The sequence below is a fragment of the Gavialis gangeticus genome, unplaced genomic scaffold, assembly GCF_001723915.1.
Source record: "Gavialis gangeticus isolate Ggan-Ray unplaced genomic scaffold, GavGan_comp1, whole genome shotgun sequence".
Classification (NCBI taxonomy): Eukaryota; Metazoa; Chordata; order Crocodylia; family Gavialidae; genus Gavialis; species Gavialis gangeticus.
In genome coordinates, this window is record NW_017729006.1 from 54,953,809 (window position 1) to 54,964,841 (window position 11,033).

The 11,033-nt window shown below is 39.6% G+C and overlaps 1 protein-coding gene across 3 annotated transcripts in view; it reads left to right on the plus strand.

Moving 5' to 3' along the window:
* Positions 1-11,033, plus strand: part of TERT (telomerase reverse transcriptase) — a 60,212-nt gene that overhangs the window by 17,950 nt on the left and 31,229 nt on the right. For all 3 annotated transcript variants that reach the window (XR_002095997.1, XM_019509205.1, XM_019509204.1), the window contains exons 7-9: positions 3,664-3,749; positions 6,741-6,854; positions 9,302-9,373. Coding sequence is in view for 2 of the 3 variants with exons in the window: in XM_019509205.1 (XP_019364750.1) it covers positions 3,664-3,749; positions 6,741-6,854; positions 9,302-9,373 (272 nt within the window). In the remaining variant the exon portion in view is untranslated. The remainder of the gene's footprint in view (positions 1-3,663; positions 3,750-6,740; positions 6,855-9,301; positions 9,374-11,033) is intronic.

Below are 11,033 nucleotides of genomic sequence, written 5' to 3' on the forward strand. Positions count from 1 at the left end.
CCCAATTCTTGATCTGGCCCCCCCCAGCTCCTTCCCTTCCCTTCCCCTCACACACACTTACCTGTTGGTGTATGTGGGGGGGGAGGATGGGGCTGTTATGGGGAGAGTGAGGGGCACCAGCATTGCCAGGGTGATTGTGGGTGGGGCTTTAATTTTAATCATGGAATTTGCAATTTTTTTTAACAGAGAATTTGCGGTATTTTTATCAGGGAAAACCAGGATCCCTGTTGATGTGTCATCAGGCTTCTCCCTGTTTTCTTGCTAGGCTATGGGTACTAATCCCCCTCACTCCTCCCTCTCTCCTGCCTGCTCTTCTGCCTTCTGATTCCTGCTGGTACACCCCACTTCCCTGCCAGACTGTGCCTTCTGCAGCTAAAGGAGAACTAGTAAGCTGACTGGTTATCCCTGCACTTAACAGTCAAACAATTAATCATTTGACCTTTCACGTCCCTACGTTCCACAGGCTTGGGGCTTGTGAGCTGCAAGTTTGATGCTCCATGCAGGGGTCTGCTTGAGACCTTTTACAAGATGGGTTGACACAAGGATTCACCATAAAAATGGCAACCCATAGAGGCATATGACCATCCCACCAGCAGCATTTTGGTAACGGTCATAGTAGAAATACAGTAAGAGTAAATGAAGAGGAATATCATTCAGTTGAAATTACATTGGTCACAACAGACTCATCCATGCTCGTTTGATGAAGCTCATTCTCAGGATATGCAAGGTTGGAGCTTGCACAATCTGCAACAGCCTAAACTTCATGGAACATCCTGGGGCTTCAGGCCCTACACTGGGTACTGAGATCCCTCCTGTATTCCTGTAATTTCCTAATAACACAATATTCTTCCTTCTCTCTGCTGTCTCCCTGCCACTCTCTCTGACCTAATCCCCACCTATGCCAGATAATGAATCCTTTTCTTCTCTTTTGCAGGAATTCCCTGTATATCTCTAGCTCATCCATCTTACCCTCTTCCTTTTATTCCATGTCCGCATTCCCAGTTGCCTCTTAGTCCAGTCCTCCACTCTCCTCTACTTCCTCTTGCTTCTCCCAGAGACTCCTTTTCTGTTTCTAGAGTCCGCCCCTTCCATAATCCTCAGTTGATACCTCCTGAGGTAAATCAGTGCTTAATTTTTTTAATTCTATATTTTGACAGTTAAGGTTTCACTAGTGATGAATAAGCTCTAAAACTCAAAATATGGACATTAAAAATGAAGGGGAAAATTTGCCTATATTCCTTGTCTTTCATATTGTACAGAACCTTCAACTGCTAATAACCCCTCCTCCCCACTTGAATACCCTGTGTATGCAAAACAAATTAAATTGGGATTCATCTAGTGCAAAACCTCTGTTCCTCTGACCTCAGGTAATCTTGTACTATCAGATTGGCAGGTGTGCTTATTATATAAAGCATGCATATAGTATTGAAGTATTTCTTCATTATTCCTAAGTACTGACCAAGTCAATTCACCCACCTTGAGCATAGACAGATGTCCAAAAGGCACCAGACCGCCAAAGGTTAGTGCTGACTTAGTTAAGGAGCACTTGGAAGGGCTGGATGGGTACAAGTCAGCCGGCCCAGATGACGTCCATCCATGGGTGCTGAAGGAATTGGCCAGTATCATTGCTGAGCCACGGGCACGGCTGTTTGAACTCTCATGGTGCTCCGGCCAGATCCGTGAGGACTGGAAAAAGGCCAACGTGCTGCCCATTTTTAAGAAGGGGAGAAGGGATGAGCCGGGTAACTTTAGGCCAGTCAGTCTTACTTCTTTCCCTGGGAAAATACTGGAAAAAATCATCAAAGAGCGCATTTGTGAAGGCCCAGCAGGGGAAATGTTGCTGAAAGGAAACCAGCATGGGTTTGTCACAGGTAGATCCTGCCTGACAAACCTTATAGCCTTTTATGATCAGGTCACACACTGCCTTGACACAGGAGCTGAGGCTGATGTCATCTACCTGGATTTTAGGAAGGCCTTTGACACAGTTTCGCATCCTATTCTCATAGGGAAGCTAGCAGGCTTCCTACACAGTCAGGTGGGTGGCCAACTGGCTTAGGGACCGCACCCAGAGAGTGGTGGTGGACGGGTCGTTCTCAGCCTGGAAGGAGGTGGGCAGTGGGGTCCTGCAGGGTTCAGTCCTTGGACCGGTGTTATTTAATATCTTCATCAGCAATTTGGAAAAGGGTGTGGAGAGCTCCCTCTCCAAGTTCACAGATAATACAAAATTATAAGGCAAAGTTAACACACTGGAGGGCAGGGAGCAGATACAGGCTGACCTGGACAGGTTGGATCAATGGGTGGAATGAAATGGGATGCAATTCAACAAAGATAAGTGTAAGGTACTCCTCCTAGGAAGGAGGAATCCCCAGCACACCTGCAGGTTGGGGGATGACCTCCTCTGCAGCTCAGCAGCTGAGAGAGATCTTGGAGTCAGAGTTGACTCCAAGATGAACATGAGCCAGCAGTGTAGCAAGGCCATCAACAAAGCCAATTGCACCTTGTGTATTAGCAGATGCATGATCAACAGATCGAGGGAGGTGATGCTCCCCCTCCATACGGCATTGATCAGGCTGCAGTTGGAGTACTGTGTCCAGTTTTGGGTGCCACACTTCAAGAGGGACACGGAGGGTTTGGAGAGGGTTCAGAGGAGGGCCACTTGCATGATTAGTGGCCTCCGTGAAAGACCCTATGAGGGGAGGTTGAGGAATCTGGATCTCTTCAGCCTTCACAAGAGATGTCTGAGGGGAGACCTTGTAGCCGCCTATAACTTTATCAAGGGAGGACAACAGGGAATTGGTGATGTGCTATTTACCAGAGCACTCCAGGCAATACCTAGGAATAATGGGTGCAAACTAGTGAAGAGTAGACTTAGGGTAGACATTAGGAAGAAATTTTTTACAGTAAGGGTAGCCAGAATCTGGAATGGGCTTCCAAGAGAGGTGGTCTTCAAGAGGAAGCTTGATAGTCACCAGGCTGGGGCCATCTGACCTTGGTCCTCTTTCCTGCCAGGGGCAGGGGGTTGGACATGATGATCCATTGTGGTCCCTTCCGACCCTACATAATCTATGAATCTATGAGTATCTGCGTGTAGGAAGCTGTTTCTGTTAAGGGACTGTTGCTCTTGCTAAATGAAAGTCTTGTCTATATTCTGAATGCAAAAATGTACTAAAAAATGTTGAACAAATCACTGGCAGCGATAGTGTGAATTACGTGGACTTTAAGGTATTTAAAAGACAAGTATGTCAGTATGTGGGGATTATAAGAGGCATGACAGTCTGGTAGTATACTATAGAATTACAAGTTATCAGGTATAAAGTACTGAAAGTAGTAGGTATTATATTATTATATTGTAGTATAGTATATTATTATATTATTCTAATAGTTCATACCCCACTTTTTAAAGTAATCATTAGAGTTTTACCTGACTTTTTTGAGAAAAGGCATCTTTGCTTTAAAAAAAACAAAACACAAATTTATGAAATACACAGATGTTTGTATATGTAGGAAGGTAACTGTTGCTGCTTTTATTACAGATTTTCAGAGTTGGTTGTTAGGCTTTATTTCAGGAGGTTTAAATTGACAACTGGAAATCACACTTAATTTGAAGAAATGCATTGTTTTGAGTTCAGATAAAATCCTGTATTTATTTGTATTTTATTTTAGAGCCTATCTTTTAATGAGACAAGTTCCAGCCTGTTTGATTTTTTTCTACAAACGATCCGTAACAACGTCCTGGAAATTAAGGGCAGGTAAATAAGCTTGTGAAAGGAGGTATCAGCCAATCTGTGCCTCTACTCTGTCAACTGGAAGATGGCTTTTTAACTCTTTCATTAGATGGATATTATTTCACCTTTCTTCAAAATGTGGTTGTCATTTGAGTTTAGCTTAAGATCTGTAAAAACATTAAGTGTTGTGGAACTTAAATGTTCTGCTTCTCGCACATGAAGAGGTACAGATAAAAAGCACATTCCTCTCTAGTTTGTAAATAAAAAAATAGTTTCACATCAAAATTCATGAATGTGCTTTGAAAGATATTTGAAAAACTTGATATGGTCTTAAGAGATTCAGAATGGCTACAAGCAATAACAAGGCAGGGTAAATTTGCACCTTATAGACAAACTAAATAAGAAATGCATTTAGTTATTCTATGTGGTGCAGGTCTACCTTGCCTTCTGCTTGACTTCAGACTAACATGACTGATCTCTTTAGACACAATAACACTTAAAACAGGTCGGCAAGCCTTGTTAAACACTTCTGAAGTGTACTAAATGTAACTTCCTTTTTCCAGTTGGTCCTATTAACAGAGGCAGACTAGAGGCAAAAATGCTGTTGCAGCAGTTATTAGACAGAGCAGTGGCTATGAAACCTGAAGAAGAATGTTGTACATTCAAAAGCTTGTCTAGCTTTATCCCAGCTATGCAGTTGGTCCAGTAAAAGATATCACCCTAAGAAATCCTTGTCTCTATTAAACTAAAATCAGAGACTATTAAGGCTGCAAATACTGTAATTGCTTGTTTGTGCTCAGTTCTTAGTTTGGAATGTATTTATGGCCACTAGGTGGCAAATGTGCACTTTATCTACAGAGCAAGTGTTTGCAATCCACCTGCTATTTTAGTCTGAGCTCAGTTAAAAGAGTGGTACAGGTTGGGGTGAAATGGGAGCTCTTTAAATTATTGACACTGGTCTTTGACAGACCTTGGAATAAGGGAAATGCTTAAAAAATAAGCAAGGAAGTTTGTCTGCCATTATTTAAAAAGAATGATGGGTAAGATGTGGGAAATTTTAGGCCTGTTAGCCTAACAGCTGGCCTGGGCTAAGTTGTGAAAAGACTGATAAAACATGCAGTTAGTAAAGAATGAAAGCATAGTAGCATAATTCATGGACATGAAATGTTTTTTAGAAAAATAGGTCTTAGCAAACTGACTTCATATTTTTTGATGAAAGTGTGTGATCTATAGTTTCCCTTTTCAAGTCAATGTGTGTTGACTTACATTTTAATGCATTTGCCTTAGCAAGTACAACATTTAGATTGAAAAAACAGCACTGTGTAAAATCAGTTTAGGTCATATTAAAGGAGTTAAAACTAGCTAATTGACAGGTTGCAAAAAACACTTGTAAATAGGGCAACATCCTTCAGGGTGGTATTTTGCGTAGGATCTAGCAAGGGTCTGTTCTTGAGCAAATGCTCAATATTGTTAATGGTGATCCAGAAGACGATGCAAAATCCTTACTGGTAAAAGCAGAAGGTGATTCAGAGATGCTAGTGAAAGCACTACTGAAAACATAGCTTCTCATTTGTTGTCCATATTTATGACAGTTGTGGTGCTCAACTTCGTGAGCCTCTCATTTACATAGTTGAAAAAATATAGAAAATACCATGTTGCCTGTAAGAAGCCTTGTTAAGATAAATTTGCTGAGGCTTGTGAAGCATGGTCTTAGCAGTATCAAAAGATCCTTGAGGAAATGAATAACCTTTTGTGCCTTATAAACAGGCCTGGGCTACATACACTGAATGATGAGAATAAAAAGTATGGAACAACTTTCCTATGACAGTGCAGTTCAAGACTACCAGAATGCATATAGACAAGGGGGGCAAATTATGGTAGCACCTATGAAAGCTTGACTTTTTGTATGTTTCCAGAGTCTAATTATTTTTTAAGTAATTATACCTAACAAGAAATGAACAAGTGATTCATCTCCTGCACCGTCCTGCTAATGGTTGTTCAAGAAATGAGGAGCTTTCTGACTCATATGGCATGTCTACATGTGCCTGATTTAAGGCACATTTAAGGGTGTGTATCTACACATACATGCCCTTAATGCACCTTAAAAATGGCAATTTTAGCCTATTCCTGCCTAAATTTGATACCTGCAAAAGCAGGTATCAAATTTAGGCGGAAATAGCTAAAGCACATTAACATACATGTAGATGTGTTAACGCTGTGTATGGACTGATTTGGAACTAACTTTGGTTCCATGTCAATCCACACACATGTAGTTAACGTGCTTTAATGCGTGCTCATGTAGACATGAGCCTAAATTGCCTTCGTGCACATTAAGATAATGCACATTAAATTTAGGCGTGCCTAAATGCGCATGTAGACACACCCATAGGCAGTTCTATAAACTTTTGGTTTATATGTTTTCTCTAAATAAAGGTGCAATTACAGTTTTCATGGGAGTTTTAGAGAGCTCAGCATTTTATAAATTATAATCAAATTAAAATACAGTTATTTTTTTTTCCAATTTTTTTTGAGTTTCCCATCTAAGCTAGAGTTACTTTTTCCCCTGAAACTTTGACAAGTGTATGGGACCCTTTAATATGACCTTGAACCCTGTGACACGTGCAGCATGTTTACAAAGGAGTACTGATAGTAAACCATTACAATCAAGATATGTCTAAACATTATAGCAAGGTTCAGAAGAAAAAATTACTACCTCCCTATATTTCCTTCAAGTTGGTTCAGTTCTAGTGCATTTCCAGGAGAGTTTCAGGCAAGGTGTTTTCCCATGTGTTGTCAGCATCACTGTGCCCCTCAGTACATGAATCCAGAATTCATGACTGTGATGTTCATATCCTTTCTGATTTTAGGTAAGTTACTCAGAGCAGCCTAGTATTCAGAAATGTGCTTTACTTACTGTTTTAATAGCCTATACCTATAAAATTATAGGTTAACTTCTAGTGGCTAACTGAAGCTTGCTATGGCCAGTTTTGATTTACATATTTCTTATTTTACTAGGTGCTATTTACAATGTTGTGGAATTCCACAAGGCTCCATTTTATCAACTCTGCTCTGCAGTTTATGCTATGGAGATATGGAAAACAAATTGTTATGTGGAATACAGCAAGATGGGTAAGGAACCATTTTCTACTTGGTGTATTTGCTTATCCCAAGCTATATTATGCTCTGTATATTTGTTCTGAGACTTGCTTAGAGTTTGGACATCCACACGCACCTCTAAGTGAATTATGATTCCCACACCCTAGATTAAAAGAAAAAAAATGACGGTATATTAGTTAATATTTGCTCAGGCCAACATGGGAAAGTATATTAAAAAGTCATAAGTATGTGTTGCATTGCTTTTGATTTCAGGAAAGATACATGCACGCTGGAGTGAGGGGAAGCCCCCTTTGATAATGTTTTTCTTCAAAGAGCTGGCACTGGGGAGTTATTTGTGGCTTGGGAGTTGCAGTCCAAGTATCCTTGGATTAGAATAAAATGCACTATGGTTGGAACGATCTCCTGCAGTAATTCAGAGTAATTTAGTGCCTAGACCTCTCTCATGGTAGGCTCAAACAGTTTGCTTGAGCACCCTGCATATTTGTGGAGTGACTGCCAATCGCCTTCTCAATATATTATAGAGTGGTTTGAGAGTTTGCCTTTATTAGATCTTAATAAAATGATTGTGGAACCTTAAAAGTTTAATGTTAGTAGAATTTTCTCAAGAACCCAAACCTGAACCTGGAAATCCTCAAGAGAAGCTGTAAAGTAACTTTCACTGTGCTCTTTACTGAGATTTTATTCTTCCATAAGCTTTGTGTAGAGGATCCCAAACATGCATTGCCCAATACTTAGTTGTATACTTTTTCATGCAGCAGCATTAAACTGATTGATATTTTACCATGCTTACCTTTTCCCTTTCCATGCAAGAGCTCCAATTTCACTAGTTATATGGGTAACACTCTAACTCTGCCCCTGACACTTAAACAGTTGGCCACTCCATTTAATCTTTGTCCCAAATCCTCCTAGCCCCTAGATATTCTCAGTACCTCAGAGCCACCCTTTTCCATCTGTGAGCCAGAACAACCCACCCTGGGCAAGAGCTGGGCATGCTCTAGGATCCATTTACCACCGCTTGCCCTCTCAGCAGCACAGGGAAAATGCCTGCAGTTGGCAACTGTCCCTGCAGCAGCATGGAGAGTGGGATCACAGCCAAACCCCACATCCCTTCCAAATGTCTCCAAAGCCCCACTTCTGCAGGCTGGATCCAGTGGCTCTGTGGGCTGGGTTCAGCTTCTGGGCTGTATGTTGCCTGACCCCTGCCTCGGAGGGCCAGGCCCTTTCTAAAGAATGGGAATCGATTTCCTCAAGTATGTCATTTAAATATTGTCTTAAATGCACAATCAAGGATTTTTAGTGCTACGTTTTATGTTATTTATAAGAAAAACCAAATCCATATGACGGCATAATTGCTGTATCGTTAATACAGTTGAGCAAGTGGTGACTTTTTGTTATAGGGTGAAGTAAGCAATATGGAGACAGCTGCAGCCTTTTAAGGATTGGCTCTAGTCTGTGGGTGCTTGTAACAGCATTTTCCTCCAGCCAAAGAGATTCCCTAATTTATAACTCATTTGGAAAGGTTGTGCTGATACCAGGTTTTGAGCCTAACTATCCATCTTTCCTCTTTAAGAAATTGTTAGTGAAACTGTGAAAAGTTGCATGTTGATCTTTGAGGTGAAGTTGTCTCTGTAGGAATTATCACCCTTTCTATTAAATAGCAGTTGAGTGTAATGGGTAGTCAGAAGTTTACATGTTGATTTGATGGGCAGTTTGAGAGTTAAAAGGCAGATCTTTTTAAAGATGTTTGAATGTCTAAAGATACAGATAGCTGCTGCTGCTAGTTCTTTTTCTTAAAAAAAATATCCTCCTAGGTGCCTTTCTACATAATTTAAATATTTTTTAAAAAGTCTGGCCCTTAGCCTGAGTTTTCAAAGAAGTCTAGGAGAATTTGCCTCCCTACTTCCTTTTGAACTTGTACACAGACTAGATAAGATTTAGTACTGGATGGAAAGCCTAGAAAATCTGAAATTCTCTACTTAAAAGAAAAGTAATAGAACTGTTGACAATACAATATACTCCTCCAAACTGATCAACGAGCCTTATGTTATGTTCTGTTTATGTTGCCATGAAAGTGATGTGTTGTGACTGTATTTGATATTCTGTCCCAGCTACCTGTATGGGCCCATGCATTATGTCAGACTACAAGATATTCCTTGATTCATGAATTCTGCAGGGGTGAAATGACCTTATTAAAATTCAATACATGTATGTAAAGAAAGTGTACAGCCCTACTGGTGCCTTATTTAAAAAAAAAAAAATCTTGGGGGGAAGATAAAGGTATTTTAATGGAAATTTTATATTGTCACATTGGATATCATGTTGATCTTCTATGAGTTTACTGAGAGAAACTGAGAATTATAATAGTCCATAGCTTGTAACTTTGATGAAAAATTGAAAAGAAGAATGTCCAGATTAAATAATAATATAATATATTTATATATTTCTGTATTTCATTTCAGAGTGCTTATACGGTTAATTGATGACTTTTTGCTGGTCACTCCTCACTTATCACAAGCCAAAAATTTTCTGAGGTATGTCATCAAAGACATGTTTCAAGTATTAATATTCCTTAACTAGCATTCTTTAACTCCCTTTATAGAAACTGATGTATTTTATTGACTAATACTCAGGTACTATAAGGAATACATCTTATACAACCAAATGCACTCCCCCAAATACTTGTACATAAGGATACCCTTGCTGCAGTGGGTGTGCATGCACCTTAAGCACACGAGCTCAAAGAACTTTTACCTCAGCAGTACCTTTACAATGCACCCTTGACTTCATGCTTCATGCCCCAGTGATAATGGGCAAGATATGATCCTTGCTTTTCAGCTCCTCTCAGATGCTTTGGATTGATCTACAAAATGAGGCAGGGGTTCTCTGAGCAGAAACTCCTGCATGTAATGAATATTTCACCAGAAAAGGCTTTCTTTTGCCTTTTTCTTTTCTAACCATCTAATTTTGTGTGAAATTCCATATACGCAGTGACCATATTCTTAAAATCAGAACCAGGAACACTTACATAGGGGAAAATTGTATTTATTTTTTTAGCACTGTAAAAAACAACAAAGATAAAAGTCCATATTTTTTTTAATCTGCTCTTGCAGATTTAATGTGTTGCATTGCTTGTGATTTTGAACCAAACTGACAGTTTTTCAGAGGTTTTCCCTTGCCACTTAAGAGTTCTGAATTTATTTATTTCAAAACACCAAGCATGTGCCATTAATGTCCCCCATCAGCTTAAAAAAAACAAAAAAAAAGAAAAGCTTTGATTATATTTATGGTCACTTTAAGTTTTGGGGTTTTTTTCACTGCAAACATTACACCTACATGCTTGATCCGTTGTACTGTTCGTTCCTGGTGAACACAGAGCACATATTTCTTCTATTCTCATGCTGTTGTATACTGATATCTGGTATATTACATTGCATTACTTGACATTTCCTAGATCTCTTTCGGTTACCTGTGCCACTGTTGATAAAGAATCCTTTGTGGCCTTTAGTTTAATTTTAAATTAAATCTACTTTACCCTGCCCCAGACCTTCACTCTTCTTCAGATTTTTGTATTGAGCTATTGGGGCAAAGTTTAGTTATCTACAGCCAGAGGGGAAGAGGACATATGAATTAACTGGTACTACTGAGTGAGTTATATTCATGCTCCCTTCCTACTATGGAGAAGAGCAGAGGTAACTCTTAAATTTGACAACTGTTTACACCATGCTACAGTATCCAGGATCTGCTTCTCTGTTGTCTTTAATAGACATTATAGCTTGAAATTTCTGCTAATCTGGTATTTGTGGTTTAAACAAATGTAGAGTTAAGGTTTTAATGGTTCTAAACACTGAAAATGTTTCTGTTGCTATGAAAGAGAGAGAGAGAGAAGTGTTAAGGTAGCTTTCAGAAGTGTTTAAACAAACTTAACCTGCTTGAATATTTTTACATTGTCTTGTATCTGCATATTTTAGGATTTTCTTTTATTAATCACTGTAACTTTTTATTGACAGTGTCTTTTTTTTAGCTTAAGTACATTCCACTTCTGGCATTTTTGGCTGTATGTGCTCAGCTAAGGACTTTATGCAGGGGTTTTCAATCTTTTTTAGTTTAAGTATTCCTGGCGGCTGGATGCTGAGCAGGAGGAGGGATGGGGGTAGCGCGCACTGGATCCCAAGGGGCAGGGGCAGGTAACAT